General features: G+C 46.8%; 3 protein-coding genes across 4 annotated transcripts in view; 1 reads left to right on the top strand and 2 right to left on the bottom strand.

Annotated features, from left to right (window-relative positions):
• LOC147319830 (sodium bicarbonate cotransporter 3-like) overlaps nucleotides 1–3583 on the bottom strand; it is a 33741-nt gene extending 30158 nt beyond the window's left edge. The window contains exon 1 of the mRNA XM_086312600.1: nucleotides 3379–3583. Coding sequence (XP_086168726.1) covers nucleotides 3379–3420 — 42 coding nt within the window. The 5' untranslated portion in view covers nucleotides 3421–3583. The remainder of the gene's footprint in view (nucleotides 1–3378) is intronic.
• Nucleotides 3584–8581: 4998 nt separating this feature from the next.
• On the bottom strand, nucleotides 8582–10646 carry LOC147319829 (uncharacterized). The gene is made up of 3 exons (XM_086312615.1): nucleotides 10544–10646; nucleotides 9461–9633; nucleotides 8582–9377 (listed from the first exon to the last, which is right to left on the bottom strand). The coding sequence occupies exons 1-3, from the start codon at nucleotides 10580–10582 to the stop codon at nucleotides 9239–9241; spliced, it is 351 nt and encodes a 116-aa protein (XP_086168741.1). The 5' UTR covers nucleotides 10583–10646; the 3' UTR covers nucleotides 8582–9238.
• A 4936-nt stretch (nucleotides 10647–15582) lies between these two features.
• Nucleotides 15583–22876, top strand: LOC147319828 (uncharacterized). Of its 2 annotated transcripts, XM_086312594.1 has the most exons (5): nucleotides 15583–16160; nucleotides 16455–16509; nucleotides 16618–16689; nucleotides 19051–20202; nucleotides 21694–22876. In XM_086312594.1, exons 3-5 carry the CDS (start codon nucleotides 16644–16646, stop codon nucleotides 22110–22112), a joined length of 1617 nt encoding a protein of 538 aa, XP_086168720.1. In that variant the 5' UTR covers nucleotides 15583–16160; nucleotides 16455–16509; nucleotides 16618–16643; the 3' UTR covers nucleotides 22113–22876. The 2 variants fall into 2 exon arrangements, with proteins under 2 accessions (XP_086168720.1, XP_086168719.1); XM_086312593.1 differs by lacking the exons at nucleotides 15583–16160; nucleotides 16455–16509 and having other exon boundaries at nucleotides 16533–16689.
• The last annotated feature ends 98 nt before the right edge of the window (nucleotides 22877–22974 follow it).

Here is a 22974-nt window from a genome sequence, read left to right as displayed (position 1 = left end):
GCTCACGCGTGAACGACCAACTTTCTCTGTGTGACGGTAAACACGGGCAGAAATCACAGCGCAGCCTTTCTCTCGCAGCTATGTGGACACCTGCAACAAAAGCTGCAAGCCGACACCTGAACGCCATCACCGCCACCGTGGAAAGAAACAGCTCAGGGAAATCTGACCTGCCAGGAGTTCACACGTACACAGCACCTCAGCCTTTCAGGCCCCACTGTGAACACCGACTGTGGCTCATACGTGGAGCAGCTGTGGCTCAGGCGCAGGTCTGGCCCCACCTGTGTGGACCTGCTGCTGCTCTGGATCAAAGAGTCGAATATCACCGAGCCAGACGCCTTCACTTCCTCCTCCATCTGCACCAACGATAACCTGCTCCATGGGAGCGCCGTGGCCGCCACACGGCCTTCGCATTGTTCGCAGCCGAGGCCCATTACAATGAAGTTGCACCTCGGCTTCCCCGGAGCCTCCACAGACAGGAAGTCAGCAGCACATTAAACACGAATCACATCTGCTGAGACAAAGACGCGCACAAACACCGGAGGTCGAGGGTACAAACCTGCAGGTTCACCAGGAGAGGCTTTATGAGCCGTGACGCAGCGTTTCATGTTTAAATCTGCAGCTCAGTTTGACTCCCGCTCTGCAGGTGAGGGCTTCTTAGTCTGGACCTCTTTATCTTCAGGCCCGTTTCTTTTCTTGCAGCTTTGTATGACTCAGTTACAGAGGACTCGCCTCTTTCTTCGTCACACGGGTCCAGGAGCAGAAACGTCGGAGCTCTTATTGGGAGTTTGGCCGTGTTTGATGCGAACATCCAGCACTGGAACAGGAGCCACGAGACAGGGCGGAGGGAAGTGGAGAAAGGTGCTCGTTCATTAGTTACCTGAAGCTAACACTGGAGCACACGCTACTCAACACAGAGCTTTTTCACACTCGTGAATATTTGGTGCAAACTTGGCGTGCAGTTTTGCAAGAACCTCAACAAAACTTCAGAACGTGACCAAGACGCCACCGGGACTTCTGATGACTGACAAGCAGCTTTGATATCTTTCACAGTCAGTTTCAGGAGAAACAACACGACTTGTGCGTTTGACACGAATCCTCTGTGTGTGCACCGCGAGCCTGCCACAGCTCCCACAGAGACCCATTATAACACAGCACGGGGTGTCCTGCTGCTGTACACATGTGAAGCACATCGTATGCTCAGTTCAGTCACACGCCAGACATCGAGATATCTGCCCAACTCTTCTCTACCAGCGAGACTAAAGCTCCTCGGTGAAGCACAGCATCGTCTCAGAGCGGCGACACGATGAACCCTAGTGGATCAAAGTGTTCTGGTCGGTGGACACTTGGCTGAAAACATGTTAGAAACGGGGATACCGCCGGCCCGCGAAGCACTGGGCTGGAGTAACCTGACGTCACGCAGGGCTGAGCTGCTTTATCACATGAGACCTGAAAGCTGATCTGGGTCGCAGGCAGGTGAGCCCGAAGGTTTAAGAGGCACTGCAGCAGCTGGATCCTCTCATGGAGCAGGAACGTGCACTGGAACGACGTGCACATGGTGCTACAGAGCAAACTGACCCGTCGTGACGACTGAAGAAGTCTTTCTCCTGCTCTGTTAGATGTGCTGACAGAGCAGCTTACGTACGTCCTGCTGATGTTGACCCCGACAGCCCTGATTGGTCAGATGGGCCTCGTCGCACAAAACAAGTTTATCGAACCGTTACTCTACCTGCATTTGGAGTTTAGACAAAATTCATGGTCGTTTACACAGAAAGTGTTTTAGTTGCAGCACAGTCTGCACACATGGCAGCAAAAATATACTTGAATGCACAACAACAAATTAAATAAAAGTGGGACCGTTTGCTTACAGGACTCAGCCGCTCTTCAGCTGTAAATGGTTTAAATGGCTCTGTGCTGTGAGGGTTGAATGACATACCTCTCAGCTGACTCTGTTTATACACTACAGAGCTCTGAGAGACCATCTGTCCCAGATGTTTTATCCAGCTGAACAGGACATAAAAACTTGTACGTGAATCATCAAAGTGTTCTCCAGCATGTCTGCAAACAACAAGTCACCACAAAGTCCATTTGTCCTGCAGTGAGTGTTTTTAATGCATCACATGCATGAAATATTGCACAGCGAAGTTGCTGCAGGATTCATAACAGAATAAAAGAAATCTGACCCTCCATTGTGGCACCTGCAGTCCAGTCACACACCAGACTCATTCAACATGAGACGAGCCCGAAGAGGCAAGCTGTCAGAAAACTCTAAACACCTGAAACAACAGCACGAGCTGAGAGTTGACGCCTGGCTGTTTGATGAGTCTGGAGCATCCTTTCCACACAGACAGACAGCAGGGTCCATCGGTGACGTGTTCAGTTAAACACCCTGCTTCAGGTTCTGTCACCATGGTAACAGCAGGGCAGCATCCAGCCCTCCTGAGCAGGATGCTCCAAGCCAAGAATGTCCAGCCTCACTATGAAGTCCACTCCACAGAGAGCGGTCACGGCGCAGCATCGCTACAGTGTCCTCCAAACGAAACGTGAATCACGCCACACACAGACACTCATCTCCACGTGGCCTGCTGACTGTACCACAGGAGGGAGGTAAGCCTGTCCTGCCCGGGCCTCACGCGGTATGAATGAACTGACAGGTCCTGACGGCTTCATTCCTAAAATCAACGTTTTTTATCCACATATAACTGATGGGGTGGGCAGCCTACGCCAAAGTCTATAGGAAAAACGGCTAATTTTACCCGGTGCGATCGGCAGCAATCAAACACAGTGCACGCACGCACAGTAGACACGTGCCCCTCTTTCCTAAATGCACTCTCCAGTCGCCATGAAAGGATAAGTTTGATTATCGAGAAGGACATTTTAATCTTGTTTAAAGGAGTAAAAACTGCACATTTCGGGTTTGGAGATGGTGGGAAGAGAGACCGACAAGCCGGAAGAAGAAGGGGGAGAGTAAAGAAAGTAAAGCCCGTGTGTGGATGTGATGCACGCCGAATTTAAGCTCACTTCGTCACAGATAAATTCACCCTTCTGTGTTACTGCAGCGGCTTCACAGACCTGCCTGGAGCATGTTCGCGTATAATTAGCCTATTTTTGAATGCAGTTTGGCCCAACGCGCATCATTACTTCACTTCCTGGCAGCAGCGTGGTCCCTAAAAAACAAAAGCGGTCGGCTGCCAGCCTTTTGTCTGCGGCCGGGTGAGCGGCCTCCCCGGGGACAACCGGGGACTGGTGAGGCGGCCCGGAGGCTTCCCTGACAGTGGACACCATGTTGGGTCCAGAACTTCTCCGCGGGCTGCGAGCCGTCCGAGCCCGCGGAGGAGGCGCTAGCCGCCGGCTAACAGGTACTCTTCAGGGGGAACTTACAGATGTGAGGAGCGGTCTCATCTGTTCGCGCTCTTCCTCCATTTCCAGCGCAGGCTCCTCTTCCTTTCACCCGGGAGCTGCTGGATCATCCGAGTTTAGAGTAGCCGCCGGCTCCCGGTCCTTCTCCGCCTCCTTCTTCTTTATTCTTAAGGCTTCTCCGCCGCCACTACTTTACGTCTGCCTGGAATATATTAACTCCAGCTGTAAGTCCCGCCCCTTTTTGACTGGCAGTTCCGCTTTCCAATGACGTGGCGGCGGTGGTTTTACTACCACCAATCGGCGAGCGGGAGCGTGCAGTGGGCGGAGTCGTGCCGGTAACAAAGCGTGAGCTTCCCTTCAGTTTGTTGGTTTTAACGAAAACTTTCCGACGAATCCGGTAAAAACAAGCAGCGAAGAAAGCGGACTAGTCCGCGCAGTTTTACCTTCATTTAAACCGGTAATCGTAAAGTCTCAGAGGGAAAGCCTGCGCTGTGCACCCGCTGTACCTCCGACCTGCCGAAATGATAAATACTATTAAAACACGATATCAATGACAGTATAACAGAATTATAAATAATAAACAGCATGTAATAACAGTTCGTCGTACAGACCTCTGCTGATGAATATTAATATTTCCTATACTTTATTACACGTTAGCGGAGTTTTTGAGCTGTGGTCGTTCAAGGGAAAGGTCAGAATGCTTCTCCTTCCTAACTCTGATTTAACCAATATTAATATTTATAAACGCTGCTCACTGCTGCGCATACGCAGCAGTATGTATGCATGTATGTATGTATGCATGCATGCATGTATACATGTATGCATGTATACATGCATGTATACATGTATACATGTATACATGCATACATGTATACATGCATGTATACATGTATGCATGTATACATGCATGTATGCATACATGTATACATGCATGTATGCATGCATGTATACATGTATGTTGTTTAAAGCAGATTCTGACAGAAGCGTTTAAAGATGTTTTCAGAGGAATCAGGAAAGTCCAAAGAGCTCCCATAAAAACGTCAACATCCAGCTGTGTCTCATTCAAAGGCTGTTTTTGTGCGTCAGGTCTGTGTTTGCATAAAGTCTGCTCTCGTACTCTGTTATTTCACATTTTCAGTAACAACAACAAAAAAATCTGGTTTGGAATAAGAAGGACAAACAAGTCGAATTCATTAATCAGAGGGTTTTGTTATAGTGTAAATAAATTTTATGTCTTCTGCTCTTGTGTCTTTGTCGTTTTGTTCCCCATAAACCTGATGGGCATGATCTACAGAGGAGCACGTAATCAGGAACAAGCTCCACATAACGACAGTCAGCTCTGATATTCATGCACAATCATTCAAAATGTTTCAGACAGGGAAGACAAATAAAATTACTACACAAAAACATTCAATTGTAAAATAATATAAAATACATGTTTGAGTAAACAAAATAGCGTCTCTTAATTAATCTGTAGAACGTGCAAACAAACTGGTGATTTCCTGCTTCTACGTTTCACAGAATTTTCAAGATTCAAGACGCTTTGAATCTTGAAAATTCAACAAAGCTTTGCAGGGTCTTCATCACTTGATGGATTCAGACCTGCAGCTCGTTTGAATCACACGTTAACCTGATAAACTCACACAGATGCAGATTCAGACCGAGGTCATGGTGAGGTCGCCCAGCTCTGTGCACTCGAGCTCTCATGCCCGACTGAGTTAAAATGAAGTGAGTTTGTCGGGGTGGTGAGTGCCATCAGAGACCAGAGGAACATGCGCCTATAAAACTTGCGCAACAAAACAGTGAGATTTATGGTCACAACCAGAAACGTTTGGAGAAAAGTGAAGAAAAGCTCCTTCTCTACTGTGAAGCTTGGAGGCAGCAGACCTGATGGAAGCTGTATGTAGCCCATTATCAGAAAACACTGCTGGGCTGTCAGACAAGCGCCAGGCCAAGTGGAGCCATTAGTGGAGGTCCTCCAGTCTCAGTCTTCTGACCTCAGTTTGAGTCGTTCTCAGGAAGAAAGCGAGGTGTGAGGAAATACAGAGCCATCCACAGCTGTTACAAAAACCTGTCTTTGATGCTAAAGGGCCAGTGCCCTGTATGAACACCTGAGGGTGGGTACACTTATAAACATGACCCCCGTTCACGTATGTGTCTGTAAAAATAGGCATTTTTCCCACTCTGTAGGACGGCTCATGAAGGCAGCAGTCTTCCTCCTGCTGTGGGAACTCTGAGAGATCCTAACGGAGTTCAGCTGTGGATGGAAAACAAAGAATAATTGTTACCGTGAGATTAAATCACGCTGGACGATTCGGCCCTGACACAGTTTCGCAGCAAACCGGCCTTCTCACGGCTTATCTGTGATTAGCAGATCAGTGTTTGTGCAGCGTTTCCCTCCTGCTGGAGCGGTCGGCCTCTGTAATCCTGACAGATTATTTCATTACAGAAAAGTCATTGTTGTTCCCACAAAGCCACAAAACAGCTCCTGGCAACCATCGCAGGCTTTTTCAGGGTTTTCCTTCAGAAAAACAACAGCGGAGGTGGTTTTACGTGATGCTGCACATCACTGCGGACTCAAAGAGGAACGCTTTGGTAGAGCTGGTCCAGCTGAGAAGCCGTCAGCGCTCAGAGGATTTATTGGTATTATGACACGAAAGGAGATGAGACGGGAGGCCTGGGCGCTCCGTGACACACCGAAGAACGTCCCTCATACTCGAGCGTCTCCCTGTGAGAGAAGTCTGGACGCAGTGTTGGGTTCATGAAGCAAATAATTATTATCACAAGAAACAGTCATGAAACCGTATCTCGATGTACTGAAACTCTTCGAATCATCAAGTCATTGTGAATCATGAGGTCAATAAAAGTGACAAAAACTATGAAACACACAGAGCATAAATGGATGTGACGGCGAGGCACACACGCCGGCGCCATCTCACCCTCTCAAAGGGCGACTATGGATCACTGAATAAGTTGCTCGTCCATATCAGGAGCTTTTGTCACTGTTTTTTACAACCATGTTGTGTTTACAGTTTTAATCATGAGAAATTCAAAGTTTCTCAGTCGCTTCTGAGCTTCTTTTATTTCTAACCTGATAATAAACCCGAGGAAATAAAAAATCTGAAGTTTTTAAATCATATGACTGTAAAAAGCCAAAAACAAACTTCAAGAAAGACCTTCATCCATCGTTCTTCTACATGATTTCTCTTAATTGAGTCTGATTATTGAAATAACAACGAGAGAAGACAAAGTTTCTGCTCTGACGGCTGAGCTGCTGCTGGCAGTAACAGCAGTGATGCACACGATGGCTGCAGGCCGACAGCACGGCTCGGCTTCTACACCTGCCCTGTGATGTGTGGACTAAAGAAAAGCACAGGTTTCCTTTAAAGGTTCAAAGGTCACCGCACCCTTTCAAAACTCAGAGGTCCCAGAACGGAACCCTGAGGAACGCCTCATTTCCATGACAACGTTTACTGAGGACACATCCTGTTGTTTTGATGTTTAACACGAGTCTCCAACACAGGAAGTGGAAGAACGACCCAGAGAGAAGAGAGCAAACAGGTTAAAGTAACCACTGTACCTGTGACACACCAGCCTATAATAGTGTATTTAATATTGATTGTTACAATACTTGAACGTGTGATGTAGTTATTCAAAGTCATCCGGGCCTTGCTTACATGCTACATTAGGCTCAGGTCATTTCCTGCCGCTCTGCAGTTTAAAGCAGCGCCGCTCGTTCTGGTTTTCATTAGCAGAGCAGATTAAACGTGAGCTGTCAGCAGGAGACCCGAGCCTGCACAACTTTCTAATTAATATTTCAAACGACCTTTGACCTGCTGGGAGTTACATAACTCTGTCCTCTTTATTGTTCAGTCCTCGGCCTCTCTGTAAAGACATCACAGCGGTGCGCACGCTGCGAATCGTGAACATAAAGCCAAAGGAGAGCTGGAGCAGTTCCACCTTAAACTGCCTCAGACGTGTTTCCGATTATTTTCAGAAAGGCGGACGAAGCAGCGGGAGTAACATTCATCAGTGCACACGATGAAGTGCAGTCGTTAACATTAATCTGAGTTTAGCAGCCTCTCATTGTTTATTCAAACTAGAAATAACAAACAGGAGGCATGCATCCAAAAACTGTAGAAAGGCACACATCGCAGAGGAAGTGCAACAGGACTTGGTCTGTGCGTCCTGAGTGATGAGGGTTCCTCAGACCGTGGCTCAGGTTGGTGATGTGGGTGGGTGGGGCGGTAGTGTTTGCTGATAAGTTTAATATTTTTATTAAACCTGGCAGACGGCAGGTCAGAGTTTACCTGCATCGACAAGCTGCAGCTGCTGCGACGCTGTGTTTCATCTCCACAGCCTACCTGAGTGATGTGCCCACGGTGTACCATCCCGCTTCCAGCAGGGTGACGCTCCGTGTCACAAAGCTCAGATCCTCACAAACTGGTTTCTCAAACATGACACGACTTCCACAGCCACAGATCTCAGCAGAGCACGCTCGAGTGGAAGCAGAGCGGATACTAGCAAGATGTACCTAATAAAGTGTCCAGTGGGTGCACAATCCCAATTCTGGAAAAGTCAGGATGCTGTAGCAAATGTAAATAAAAACAGAATGCAATGATCTGCAGGTCTCAGAAATCCACGTTATCCACTCCAGAAAACCAAAACTCTAAAATGTTGGAAACCAAAGGCTGAAAAGTCACTGGGACTAGAAACCAGTGCCTGTGGAACTGGACCTGGAAGCTGGCACATCTGGAAAGGCTGAAATGTATAAGCACGTTTGAGAGCAACATCCAGATGTGTTCGAGCAGGGCCGTGCCGAACTGCAGACTGCGGTCCAGACCTTTGACCAGCTGCGAACATCTGGAGCATCATTGCAACAACAACAGGACGAAGCAGAGCCGGGCCCGCCGAGCAGTTGGAAACCTCCATCAGACCGGAACAGCTGCTGTCGTCGGCTCACAGACCATCGCAGACCATCGCAGACCATCACAGACCGATGTCAGAGCGCAGACTGGTCCTGCTTTACAGACGTGACGCTGACATCAGACTCAGCACGAGCTCGTGTAACGAATCCTTCCCTCAGTTTAAATGTTTTCTAATTTGAATCAAATGTGACTTTACGACACTGGCTTTGATTGACAGCATCCTGACTTTTTCAGAGCTGCGGTTGTACACTACCCAGCAAACAATCAACAATGACGCAGAGAAACAGGAAGTGGGTTTATTTCAGAGGTTCTGCAGTTCAGTGTCAAACTCACCATAAAGCTTTGAAGCCTGAACACAATCAGCTGTTTGGCTGCTGTGGGTTCATTCTCCTGCTGCAGGACACGAGACAGTCAGCTGCTCCGATCTGCAGCTACACACTATAATCATCTAACACTGATCACAGAACCTAAAGTAACTCCAGGAAACAGAAACACTGTTGAATCCAACTCGTTTACTTAAGTTTAACATGAATGTCTAAAGTCTGTTTAATAAATACAGTTTGACACACACAGATCTGAGCCATCACAGCGACGGCTGAATCTCTGAAACACAAATAATTAACATTTTGTTCATTTGCAGCAGGAAAATTGTGTCTTGAGCAGCTGCAGTCATTACCCACAGTGCCGTGGGGCTCAGACCCACCACGCTGAGGAGCTTCTGCTCAGAACTTTGTGGACAGCTGCTGCGCTCTTCCTCCCTGCGGAGGATGAGGATGTTCGGTAAGTCCGGCCTCCTCCCACAGGTGCTGGGTGGAGGTGAGGGAAAAGGGAAAGGCAACCACACCAGTTCTCCTCCACCTCAGACCCAGTCTGAACCTCTGTCGCCCTCTGGTGTCCAGCAGCTCTCACTGCGACTCCGGACCACCTCCTGCGTCCCAGCAGCGGGTCAGAGGTCAGCCTGGCAGGCGGAGGCCTCTCTGCTGCTGGGCGGGGCTCGGAGTCAGCATCCTCCTCAGGTGAGCCAGGACCAGGTGCTTCATGCTGCCAGACTGCTTGGAGCGAGCCAGAGCAGTGGATTCTGGGAGCTCAGGTCTGTGGGGACGGACGGCGGCTGCGATTAGATCAGGTGATCTGTTTTTATTGGTTTGTTGTGTCTGTAGATGTGCGCGCCGTACCTGTTGAGCCTGCAGCGGCGTCCGCCTTGGAGGCCGAAGCCCTGCGGCCGGGGGCCCGGGGGCTGACGGGGGCCCCCGGGGGCCCTGAGGTTCCTGGACAGAGCGGAGAGAGAGTCTCTGTAGATGAGGCCGCGGCGGGTGGAGGTGACGGGGCAGTGCTGACATGTTACCAGCTGAAACGAGAGGAGGACATCCTTCAGAGGGATAACTGGTCACACAACGCGTACCAAACGTGGATTATTCCGCTGCTGAAAATAGTCCCTGGTCACACGCCCTGAGCAGCAGGACAGCTCGCTGCGTTTCAAGGAAGGAAGTTTAATCTACATGTTTGTGAAGGACGGACTGGATCAGCTGATCTCAGAGGACGCTGGGTCTAAATCGAGTGCTCCGTCTGCAGGACGGCTCCCAGGAGCCGCCGCCGCCGACACAGACCTACTTCTGCTTTAATTAGACCTCGTTTACCAGCAGCAGCACACAGAGGCCACCAGATACAGGCTGCTTCCTCGCAGCAGCATCTGTCAGACCCATTTAAAGGTGGAGCATCGTCACATTATCCTGATGTGGTTAGAAAAACAACCAGGAAGCTGCTGCTGAGTCTCAGTGATTTGTTTTTACCTGGATTACTTTCTGTAAAAACTATTTCATGTTGGTGAGTTTAATTGAGATCAAAGATTAAACTCGTCCCATCTCAAAAAGCTCCTCTTTTTCTAAAAAGCCCAAAACTTTAAACAAATATAAAAATAAAAAATGTTCCTGAAACATTTTCTTCACTTTCTAAAAGTTTCTCAGCAACGTACAAAAATCATCTCCAAAAAGTGTCGACTAACATAAAACTTCCAGAGCTTGAATTTATTTTCCTTTTAATAAATGAAATGTTACTAAAACTTAAACTTACTTACTTTGCTTTTTTATTTGCTGAAAATCAGTGAGATAAGAAAAGCTCCTGATTAAAAAGTGACAGGATCAAATATCAGACTCTTTGTTCTAAATATGAAGAAAGAAAAAAACAAACAGAGAAAAAGCTCTCGATGATCGAAGACACAAAATACACAAAACAGATGGAATAAAATGAAGATTACTCACTGAGACGAAGGCGGCCATGCTGCTGCTCTCACAGACCATCCAGCTCTGAGTGATATCATGCAGGGGGCGGGGCCACAGCCACACAATGATGTCATTATTTAAGACTTCCTGCAAACTGTAATCTAGAGGCAGATTACAGATTAGAGGACACACACACACACACACACACACACACACACACACACACACACACACACACACACAGGATTTAAGGCTGATATTTGCAGGTCTGTGAGAACAAAGTTCAAAGGTCGTAACTGTATCTGACTGTAAACATATAAAACTATAACGTGCAGCGAGACAGTAACGGAGGCCTCGCCATCACCCGCGGCGTCCAGCTGTCGCCACAGAGGTCACATGGTGTCTCTGATATGAATCACGACTCTACAGCAGCTGCACAAAAACAGCAGTTATTAGGATCGTGTTTCACTCTCAAGTCTTCAGGTTTTTCAAATCACGTCGCGGCGGCACCTTTGCTTCGACCTGATCTGTGCGTCTGACGACACGGACAGATGTTCCAGGTGTGCACGCCTGCAGAGCACGCACAGCAGGTTTACCTGCGCGTGACTGTGATAGATGGAATATGTACTGTTCTGTTTTTGTCCTGGATGCAGAAACAAACCAACGTGAGAAAAACTGAAACCCTGAATGAAACAGAAAACAAAGATGAGCCGATGAGAGTAAGAAACCTGTAACTCTGAGCAATCACAAAGCACGATGCCAGTTACTTCAAAGGAAAAAGAGACGAAGCAGCTGCAATAATACTACAGGGGGCACTGTGCAGCATATATTTACAGGTACATGTCTGCACACAACAGGCAGCAGAGGACGGGGGTGTGTGAAGGAGTTGGCCGTCCGACTACGGTCTGGAGTGTGGGGCCTCCCTGCTGCTGCGGAGTCGGGGCGGTCTGCCTCTCCCCACCGCAGGGAAAAGGGTAACACCACCTGGGTCTGGGTGCAGTTCCCCCCTCCAGGGGCAAGGGTACCTAGACCCGGTTTGTAGAGTACGCTTGGGGAGTGTGATCGTGTGTACAGCGTCTCTTTATGTCTGTCTCCACGTTGGTTGAGTGTGGAGTAAGTGCATATGAGAGCATGAGGGTGGGAATGGATGTTTGTGTCTGTGTGTGCCTGTATGTCTGTGTCTATATGTCAGGTTGGGTATCAGACGCCACCTCTCTGGGGACATCTCAGGCCCTCCAAGGTTTGGAGGCCTATCTCCCCCTACCACCACTTCCCCTGCCAGTGGCGGACTCCCTCAGACATCGGTGCGTTGGTGGTTCTTTGTGTCTGGGGGTGGGCGTCCAGGTACACACCGGCTCTCTCCTGGTGGCCGCTTATCGGGGCCTGGGGCCTGGGGCTCGCTCGGGCCACTTTGGAGGTGGGGTGCCCCCGGCCCCTCGGCCTGGGGCTCGGTCACTCAGGCACGGCTGGCTGCCGGCGGAGCTCACGGGCGCGTCACTGCAACTCCCCCTGGCTTCTGCTCCGCGGCTGCTGAGCGAGCTTACCGACTGTCAGTGTGAGCTGTTCTCCGTCTGACACTAATGTGAGCTCTGCTTAGAGTTTCATATCGAATGAGATGATGAGAGTTATTCGTCTGAGTTCTCTGTGTGACTGTTTGAGGATTCAACTTTATTGTCATTACACATGTATGACTACAGGAAAACAAAATACAGTTTGCAAGAGCAGTAAGTTCAGTAGGAGCAGATTATATACAGATACAGTTAGGATAACAGCTGGGAGCAGTTATGACAGATTATGTAGAAATGAGTATACAGATGTTTATATTGCTATATAGATGAGCAGATATACTGATGTGCTACATGTATACAGATGTGTCGATGTGTGGTAAAGTGAGTTATCACACATCGATGTATAATGTAATGATGTATAATCACAGCTCGAACACACCTGAGATTTTTTTAACAACAATGACTTTGAAGTCTTTGGTGATGCAGCTGTTAGACAGTCGTTAGATAAGAGCTCTCACAGTTACACAACAGGCAGGGCAACAAGGAGGATTACAGTGTGTGTGTGTGTGTGTGTGTGTGTGTGTGTAAGAGAGAGAGAGAAACAGGAACCCAGCAGGCAGTAATGAGGACATTAATTGTTGAATCTTAATGAGGGGAAACTGCACCCCCATGTGGACAAATTGTGAACTACAAGTGACGATCCCATTATGTAATACTTTGTTGTTGTTTTTAGCTTAAATTTAATTGTGAAAAAGCCTTTGTGTCACACCAAGATCAAGAAATATTAAACAAAATACGCAAGACAAAACTAGAATTAAATGAAATTATTAATAAAAAGACTAAATTCTTAGTACAAAGACTTCGCCTGCAAAATTATGAACACGGTAACAAATCAGGACAATTTCTTGCTAACCAGTTAAAAATCAATAAAGAAAAAACAACTATATGTGCTGTTAAAGATTTATCTGGGAACACAATATATGATCTTAAAAAAATAAACAACATTTTTAGGGATTTCTATGAAACTTTATATACACCACAAATAAACCCGTCTAAAAACGAAATTGATCAATTTCTCGACAACATAACTCTTCCAAAGTTATTAGACACCCAAGCAGTGGCACTGGATTCGCCACTGACGCCAGGTGAACTCCAGGAAGCCTGATAAGTATGCCCAATAATAAGGCTCCAGGTCCAGATTTTTACAAAGAATTCTGGACAACCCTGTATTTCCTTCAAGCTATCGTCCAATAGCCCTTATTAATGTAGACCTTAAAATAATCTGCAAAGCTCTCTCAAAATGTTTTTGAGAGAGCTTTGCAGTTGCATCTTTCTTGGCCTTAAGACAACAATTCTGATGGCTAAAGATCCAAACGGGACACACACACAAAAATAATTTTAATTGTGATACCAAATCCAGATGAAAGTGTTTTTACATGATGTTTAAAAAAATGAGGAAGCTGATCTCTGTTTTCTGAATTTACTCTTTCCTGTTTTAATTCCAGTCAAACTAATTTAAACAGCACAGACGGGACGCGCTGTCCTTTAAACAGGTTACAGGGATCATTTAAATGGACGCTGACTGTAAAACACGGCTCAGAGCGAGCTCAGCCTCATTTGACTTTCAAACTGACTGCAGATGAGATCAGGAAGCAGAGCCTGTAGCAACAACACTGCTCACAGCCACACCACTGTTACACACAGCTGCAAGTGTTGGATAACAAAGAGCTGCATGGAAAACACGTGCAGAGAAACAGGTTTAAATAGGTTAGCTGTGAGCGTCTGCTAGAGGAAAGAAAGGCACAGACGGGTGGACACATTTGTGAGAACAGATAACAGGACAAAATAATACATTTTCTGGATTTTTCTATTCTCATCAGAAAATGTTAAAAAAAAGTCACTGATTTTAAAATATGTCCCAGTTCCTCCCAAAGACCTTTGTTTCCCTAAAATAACCTCGTCCATTAATTACTGTTTGACTCGATTATCCCCGCGGGGGGGAGCAAGTCCACAGAAGCGCCTGATGAAGGTGGAGAGGAAGAGCGTTTGGCAGGAGGTGGCCTGCACTCTGATAGCTGAAGCGCTGCGTGTAGAAGCAGAGTTGCTAAAAGAAAGAGCTGAGCACCTTTATTGTTATTTTTAATGGACTCATCACTGTCATCTGGCTGTGTTCCGACTGTCTGTAAACATGCAGTCGTGCAACCTGTTACCAAGAAAAGCAGCCTTGATCGTAACACTCTAGCAAATTACAGGCCGATTTCTAAACTCCCTTCATGTCAAAAGTCTTAGAGAAACTAGTGCTTCAGCAACTACAGACCCGCTTAGAGAGAAACGGTAGAAGTGATAAACTCCAGTCTGGATTTAGACCGCGTCACAGCACCGAAACTGCCCTACTAAGAGTTTTCAATGACCTTCTCATCGCCGACTCTGGGCGCTCTGCGGTCTCAGTTCTATTGGATTTGACTTCAGCCTTTGACACGGTTGACCATGAAATCCTTTTGGCAAGGTTGGAACAAGTAGTAGGCCTTAAAGGAAATCTCTCATGGTTTAAATCATATTTCTCTGAGAGGTCGTTCTCTGTCATGATGGGAAAATATTCCTCTTCTTCTGCCCCTCTTTGCTGTGGTGTGCCCCAGGGCTCGGTACTGGGTCCTGTGTTGTTTTCTCTGTACATGCTGCCCTTGGGCTCCATTTTTGAAAAGCATAAAGTCTCTTTTCACTGCTGTGCTGATGATATTCAAATCTACCTCCACCTGACTGGGGATGTTTCATCTTCACTACATCCTCTGTTTGATTGTCTGAGCGATGTCAAAGACTGGTTATCACGTAACTTTCTTACTTTAAATGAAAAGAAGACAGAAATGATCGTTTTTGATAGAAATATGCCTCTGGGACAACTGACCGGCACACTCGGGCCTGTTGCTAACCACCTCACTGATGCTGTTAGGAATCTTGGAGTTTTCATGGATAGCTCCTTCAAACTAGATAAACAGGTTTCTACTGTGGTAAAAACCAGCTTTCACCAACTACGCCTAATTTCTAAGGCTAAACCTTACATACCACACAAAGATCTGGAGAAACACATTCATGCTTTCATCACTTCAAGACTGGATTATTGTAATTCGCTCTACTCGGGCCTCCAGTCTTCTCTTCTTCAGCGATTGCAGCTGGTCCAAAATGCCCAGCACGTCTCTTGACCGGCACTAGAAAGTACGACTCCATCACTCCTGTTCTGGCCAACTTACACTGGCTTCCTATTAAATACCGAATTGATTTTAAAATTTTATTGTTTGCTTATAAAATCCTAAACAATATGGCACCTGACTACTGATCTCTGTCTGTAGCCCTCAGAGAGCATTGAGATCATCGGGCCAGCTGCTCTTAGTGCAACCTGGTCTCGGCTGAAGACCAGGGGAGACCGTGCCGTTGCTGCACCCAGGTTATGCAATACTCTTCCTCTTCATGTTCGTGCATCAGATTCCATTCAGTCTTTTAAATCACGCCTAAAAACGTATTTGTTTAACCTGCCATTCAGGGCGAATTAGGGTAATTTACATCTGGCTCTGCATTTAGATTATGTAATTATTTTATATTTTATTTATTTTATTTATATCTGTAATTTATATTTTATATTGTGATTTTTTTTATCTGTATCAGGATTTTACTGGAAAGCACTTTGGTGTACTGCGGTCTTTAAAATGTGCTATATGAATACATTTTGATTGATTGATTATTGTCATCAGCTGATCAGAGGAAAGCACGTGTTTAATGTGCACGCCGACTGAAGCCGAGGTCAGTTCGTGGTTGGACGTTTCTGACCACAGGAAATATCATCCAGGTTTAACAGCTGACGGCTTCTCTCCTGTCTGTCCGAACGACCACACCAAGTACAAGATGAGACATTTCAGATGTGACGACAGGATCAAAGATGAATCGAAGCTCTGACAGATCGATTTGGTGCTTTTAGCTGCAGGAGCTCGCACAGTCGCGAGGCCCCAGCCACACCTGCACTGATGTGCATGGCATGCAAATGTCTTCCAAATCACTGCGAGTTTGACTCACAAATGATCGTTTCCATACCTGAAGGACAGGAAAGAAGGTGACTGTGGAAAACTCCCCACAGTCAGCCGCTGACCGCAGACCGGCAGGTAAGACTCGGGTTTCTCCTCAAAGGCACAAATTCTGATTTTGACCCGTTTGCAGCTCGATCGATCACAGAGCCGTTTGTTGTTTCACGCTTCTTCAGATTTGATTGAACATTAGCTCGGCCCGGTTTTCTTTTTCATACATTTGTATTTTGATAAAATGTTTTTGTACTTTTAAAATATTTGACTTTATTGCATGTGATCTATTTTCTGATTTATTATTTAAGCATTAAACGTGTTTGAGTTTGTGTTTGCAGTTTTTCAGTGTTTCCTGATATTTTTCCTTTGTGTCGACAGAAGCTTCATATCAAACGCACACAAAGCCACTTCTGTAATTTGATGATAAACTGAGGTAAACGTGACGTCATATCTCAGATGATTTTGAACTCAAAGTTAAGCAGCAGCAGGACATTAACCTCATGTGATCCTTTGTTTCTTTACGTGTCTTTGTACGTCGCAGGGAGACGTTGGTGTTTTTCCTCCATCATGTATCCTTTGGTCCTCCTGCTGCTGCTGGGAGCGAGGAGCTCAGGTAAACGCGACGATCAGCACACCTGGGCTTCTTTTGGGTCACCTGCAGTTTGGGGTCATAGATGCTACATGTGAAATATTACAGACTGTATGAAGAGTATCACTCCTCCCACCTGCTCACTGCAAAAGAGCTTTAGGATCCAAATTATAAGTCAACAGTGCAATAGACTCAATACTTGAAATGTGCAATTCACTTGTATTTTTATTTTTTATTCCTATTTATTCTATTTATCCCCTTTGTATATTTTATTTATATTTGTCTCTGTATTTATATGTATGTATGTATGTATGTGTGTGTGTGTGTATGTATGTGTGTATATGTGTGTGTATGTATATATATATATATATATATATATATATATATATATATATATATAAAAAAAAAAAACAGTTCTGTAACTTCGGTCGTTGCTGTGCTTTTTTTTGGAAGTCGAATTTCCCAGAGGAACCCACCCGAGGGATTAATAAAGTTCTATCTTATCTTATCTTATAATAAGAATTCAAAACTCAAACCGAACATTCATTACTGACATTTAATCTTGACATTATTGTCATTAACCCATCTTTACTAACAAACTGCAGCTTGTTGGAACCCATCATTTTATTCTCCAGTATAATCTGCATGCTTACAGTTTGATCTGAAACACTGATAATCCAACTGTGAACCTGCAGTTCCCCTTCTGTCCACCAGAGGCTTCAGCGTAGATGCCACTGTTAACATGAGCATCAGAAATAAACACGTTTACAGCCCGATGTGAAACATAAGCTCCTTTTCCATTAGTACAGGGGTGGGCAATCCCAGGCCCCGAGGGCCGGGGTCCTGCAGGTTTTAGATCTCACCTTGGGTCAACACACCTGAATCACATGATTAGTTCACTACCAGCCTCTGGAGAACTGAAGACATGTTGAGGAGCTAATTTAGCCGTTTAAATCAGCTGTGTTGGTTCATGGACACATCTAAAACCTGCAGGGACACCGGCCCTCGGGGCCTGGAGTTGCCCACCCCTGCATTAGTACGTCCTCGGATCCACTCGCCCCGGTTTCCAGGGTTTCCCATTAGGTCATAGTACCCGGTACTATTTCAGCACCTGCTCAGCCGGGGCTCCAAGCCATCCAAACACGCACTAAAATGTGACGTCGTCAGACTGCACGCCACCGATTGGCTGGTCGGTAGCATCTCGTTCACCAAAATCAAAACCGCCATTTATGAAACTCGGGAACGAAGGAAATGGCTAACAAACAACGAGTGTGAGGAAAGCCACAGACCGAGCGGCGGGCTTACGTTCGCTTCGACCTCCACCTTTGCTGTAGTGTTTGTGTCACATAATAATGACGTCGCAGACATGTTTCTATGACGACAAGCATGTACACACGGTCGTGGTGGGTTGCAAAGGAAAAGCAGTCAACCCGGGCAGATAAAGGGGAAAAGGGCTGCAGATGCTGCGTCTTCATAACAACAGAGGGGGGGCTTTTCTATTCCTGCTCAGCTGATCGAGTGTACCTGAGTTTCTGTGCTCGGCTTAAACGTGTCGCTCGAGCTTCAACACGGCTTAAAAGCAGGGTGTCAGTGTAACGTCATCCCTGTTAGCCTTCAGCTTTTCTGCTCTTTGGTCTTTATGAAAATAAACAGAAGCTCCACCCACCTGCTCTCAAACCAGCCAATGAAGTGAAGGGCTCTGTTTCAGGGGCATGGACACTTCCTCTGAGGCGGCGATGGGTGTGTTCAGTCTGTAGTCTGCTTGTTGCTATAGAAATGATCACCTGACTGAAGTTTTCAAGCTTAGCTGCTGTTCAATATGATAATCAGCTGTGGTTTAAAAACAAAAATGGTGATGGCCAAAAGGTGTCAAAGGCCGGCCACGGCCATCTTTAATATACAGTCTGCAATCTGTGATCTTTTGTCCGTGTTTTTACATGTTCTTGATGCCATTTACATTTACCCACTCGATCACCTGCACAGTTTATTCTGTGAGTCAGTGAGACCTGCTGTGATGCATGGACACAAACGTCGTAGCACGATGACAAAGACACGGGCTCGATGTTCATGAGCGGGAAGGACAGGATCAGAAATGAGTCAGAGGGACGAGGTGGTTTGAGGGTGGAGGATAAAGATGGAGCTGCAGGCAGGAGGAAAGAGGTGATGCAGAGGGTTGGTGTGACAGAGGAGGATGCTGGGATAGATCAAGCCAAATTTAAATCAGGCAGGGTTTTTGATTTTCAGAATATTTCTGCTGAATCATCCAGAATTCTCTTTTTATTTGGAATAATTTTCACCAGAATTCCTGAAAATGTGGTAGAAAGGAAGGACAAAGACGGTTCTGTTTCTTCCTCATTAAACAGCTGCTGTGTTTTCTTTCACCAGAGTCCACGGGCCCTGTGCCTTACGACACCGTTGGCCAAAACTTTACCGTTGTGTTTCCGGAGAACATCGCCAGCTACTACCCCAGCCCGCCCACAAACATGGTCATAATCACTGCTTTGAAAAACGAGACAACAGTCCGAGTTCAAGAGTACAACAAGTCTGAGCCACGGGTCCTGCACGCTGGAGATGTTTGGAATTTCACCGTGAATGCAACTCTGGAACTCGGGAAGCAAAACATCTCCAACAAAACTCTGACCATTGACAGCAACAAAGATATCACCGTTCAAGCCATCAGCCGTAAAGAAGACAGTCTGCAGACTGCTGTCGTCATACCTACAGACAAACTCGGCACAACGTACCTCATCCCACCAATACCCACAATTCCCGGCACAAACTATTATCAGGACTTAGTTGTGCCGACGGCGACGGAGCGAGGCCCGTTCAGAATCATCATCGTCAACGGTGTTCAGCAGCAAAACAACGTGAACGTCGGAGGATTAAAGACGCAAGAAGTTTCCCTCCAGTCAGGCCAGGTTGCTCAGATCTGGTTGAATGAGAGTGCAGGGTTTAAAAACGTGACGGCTGAAAAGCCAGTGGCCGTCCTCTTTGGCCACCCCTGCGCCGTCCAGCGCAACTGCAGCTGCGGGCTGCTGTACGCCATTCTGCCGCCAGCCCCAGGCAGGACGCTGAAGTACTTAGTTCCTCCATTTCTGGCCCAGGATGCCGCAGGAGAGACGATGGTACTTTTGGCACAGAACGATTCCACCAGCGTCACGCCCTACGCCTCAAGCTCACCGACGTATGATGTAGCCGGCACAGCCATCCTCTACCGGCCGGGATTACTTCTCCCTCTGATCCCAACAGCAAACTTTGCCTGCTGCTTTGTGGTCACAGCATTCCCCACGATCTCCAATAACTACGCCGTGATCGTGGTCAGCAGTAACGTCACCGACGGGGTTCGTGTTGGAAATAACCACATATCAAGAAACTGGACGAAACTGGAGGGGACTGATTACAGCTCGATACAAGTTCCTCTGAGTTTGGGTAAAACTGTCATCTGGCACACTTCCTCCAAAATGGCCGTCTACTTTAGCGGGAACAATGGAAGCACTTTGTTTGGGAACCAGGCACCTGTCGTCAGTTCAAGCCCAGGTGAGGAACTGCTGCTGATTTCCACAGTTAGTGATAATATCCACTGTGTGCAGGACACGTCATATGTACCCGTGCATCTAAAAAAACAAAGATCATGAAAAAAGTTTGGTTTGTAATTTAATGCAGACTTTTTATTGTGATGCTTACGTCATTAAAATCAGACGAGATCAGTCGCAGGACTCTCAGTACAGAAACGTCCAGCCTCTGAAGCGTGCTCACCTGAGCGCTCAGCTTGTCCTGCTGAGGTCTCACTGAAGCACAGCTGCTTACAGGCCTTCAGCTTGGATTGGTGTGTCAGATGTTTGGCCTCTCCCACTGATTTGGGGTGTCAGGTCAGGTGAGCTGTGGGCGGGTGCTAAGTCCTTAAAGTTCGTCAGCAGATGGCACACGGCCCCGAATCATCACCGACCGCAGACTCAAGCATCTAAGTGTCTGCTCGTCAAGAGTCCGGGAGCCTGATGCTGCCTTTCATTTCCAAGAGAACTTGGACAGAGCAACAGTCCCGTTCTTTCCCTCTTTAGTCCAGATAAGATGTCTCTGATGCTGTCGTGGGTTCAGGAGTGCTTTGATAGTAGGAGCGTGAGGTGGCTCCTGATGCTTGGACACCAGCCTCGGTGCACTCCACAGGAAGATCTCCCACGTTTTGTAGAGCTGCAGGCGTCATTCCCGTTTACCTTCCATTAATATGCTGCACTGTCAGTACAGCCAGCCTGACTCCACCCTCCCCGTGGAGCCTGTCGGCGATCTTCGTCTGGACAGGAGTGTTCCTCACGGTTGTGAGGCCTGAACTAGAAGGATAAATGGTGAAAATGGCCTGCATTTGTAAAGCGCTTTACTAGTCCCTAAGGACCCCAAAGCACTTTACACAATCATCCACACACACATTCACACACTGGTGATGGCAGCTACATTGTAGCCACAGCCGCCCTGGGGCGCACTGACAGAGGCGAGGCTGCCGGACACTGGCGCCACCGGGCCCTCTGACCACCACCAGTAGGCGACGGGTGAAGTGTCTTGCTCAAGGACACAACGACCGAGACTGTCCGAGCCGGGCTCGAACCGGCAACCTTCCAAACTGCCAACTCTTGAGCCACGATCGCCGCTGCAGCTCACACATGTGAGCCATGATCAGCAAAATAAAGCAGAAATAAATAAAGAATCCAGAAATGTTTACCTTTGAAGCTAAACTTTGATTTATATAAGTGGGAAAAATGGGACTCAAGAATGGAAACACAAACGTCAGACGCACAGAGCAGTGATGGAGCTGCGATAACAACAACAACTGAAATACAAACTAGAACAGATTTAAAGAAAGAACCCGATGAGAGCAAACAGGAGCCCAGGGAAAAAGCAAGCGTCGACTCTTTAGCTGCTTCCTTCCAATAAATGTGAACGACTGCACCCTAAACTTTACGCCTCGGACGTTTGCTTTAATGTTTAGTCTTGTGAAACCTCTGATTTCAGCCTTTTCTTCTTCTTCTTCCCGAACAGATTTCAGGGGCTGCGCCGTGACCCCCGAGGTTCTAGACTTGGAAGAACAACCCAGCGACTGGCGTAAATCTTTTAAAACCTGCGCTGATCGCAAACTAGAGCTGCTCTGCCTGTCAAGCGCCGACCTCAGGAAACAGATCTATGGCAAACTTTACCAGAACAGGTCTTTAACTAACAACGCTGTACAAGAGGTGTGGATCGGCATGCGGCGCAGCTCGCTGAACGGGGAGTGGTTCTGGGTGAACGGGGACAGCGTCAACAGCACCACCTGGGGTGACGGCGAGCCCGGTGGGGTGGAGGAAGGCCAGTGCACCATCATGAGTCTGGGAAACGGCACGGGCTTTGAGTGGAGCGACGACGACTGCTGCATGGTTGCTCATTATATCTGCTACAAGGAGCCGGAGCTCTTCCCCATATAGGACAGGAGCTCTGCAGCTCTGCACTGTTGTTAGTTTCACTACACATCCTGTTCACGTATAAGCATGCTGTAGCTGCCAGTCACATTTTATGGCTCTGTAGAAGAAAAACATGTACTCTAGTTTAGTCTGAGGGTCTCACGCTCTGCTTGGTGAGACACCTGAACAGCAACCAGCAGCATCTTAGTCCTGAAAACCGAAGCAAATGTGTAACTAAGCATTTAAGAAAGTTTCACTTTGCAGAGGATGTTCCTGCTGATCTGACTGGGAAATGTTACGATCGTTGGGAACCAGTATGCAGCATCACTGGTTTCCTGTTTGATTGTAATCTGAGGAGAGTGAGCTGTTATTTGTCACTATTTAAAGTGTTTGAGCTTCGTGTGTTTGTAATAATCGGCTCTGCAGAAGCTTCAGCAGAGTGATGCTAACTCGTATTTACTGTTTGCTCTTAGATTACGGTTTCTGGGATAAACGATCAGCGCCGTCCTGCGGCTGATAGAATACTTTTCTATAATAACTGAAGATGTAAATTCAAGTGTGATTTTATTCTTTAAGGAGTCCTAAACCGAGCTGAATGTAAGTTTACAGGTAACCTCGTCATCCTGATGCTTTATATTATTTACTGGTTTGAAGTCAGCAGAGTTTGCATGTTGAACTGTTGAATCTGCAGTCTGATTGGTCAGAATCATCTATGCACCAGTTTTATTGTAAAAATGATTATTTCAGTCAATCATGGACTCAGTGACACATCAATAAATCTGTTTTGCTGTGACAAACTGGACGCTGGTGTCTTTTATTTGTTCCCAGTACAGAAACGTCCAAAACGATTCACATCTTTACACCTTTAAACTCTAAATGTTCTTTA

The sequence above is a fragment of the Aulonocara sp. 'chitande type north' Nkhata Bay genome, linkage group LG11 (genome assembly GCF_057382095.1).
Source record: "Aulonocara sp. 'chitande type north' Nkhata Bay isolate Kocher_YH1m ecotype deep benthic linkage group LG11, A_spYH_male_GT1.1, whole genome shotgun sequence".
NCBI lineage: Eukaryota > Metazoa > Chordata > Actinopteri > Cichliformes > Cichlidae > Aulonocara > Aulonocara sp. 'chitande type north' Nkhata Bay.
This window is presented reverse-complemented; position numbering and strand designations above follow the sequence as displayed.

What these genes read in the sequence shown, in the direction of transcription:
- LOC147319829 (XM_086312615.1), bottom strand. Translation starts at nt 10,582, where the DNA reads ATGGTCTGTGAGAGCAGCAGCATGGCCGCCTTCGTCTCA. An exon ending in GCATGGCCGCCTTCGTCTCA is followed by an intron (nt 9,634 to 10,543) that starts GTGAGTAATCTT and finishes CTCTCGTTTCAG; the next exon opens with CTGGTAACATGTCAGCACTG. An exon ending in CGCCGCTGCAGGCTCAACAG is followed by an intron (nt 9,378 to 9,460) that starts GTACGGCGCGCA and finishes CCGTCCCCACAG; the next exon opens with ACCTGAGCTCCCAGAATCCA.
- LOC147319828 (XM_086312593.1), top strand. Translation starts at nt 16,533, where the DNA reads ATGATTTTGAACTCAAAGTTAAGCAGCAGCAGGACATTAACCTCATGT. An exon ending in GCTGGGAGCGAGGAGCTCAG is followed by an intron (nt 16,690 to 19,050) that starts GTAAACGCGACG and finishes TTCTTTCACCAG; the next exon opens with AGTCCACGGGCCCTGTGCCT. An exon ending in TGTCGTCAGTTCAAGCCCAG is followed by an intron (nt 20,203 to 21,693) that starts GTGAGGAACTGC and finishes CTTCCCGAACAG; the next exon opens with ATTTCAGGGGCTGCGCCGTG.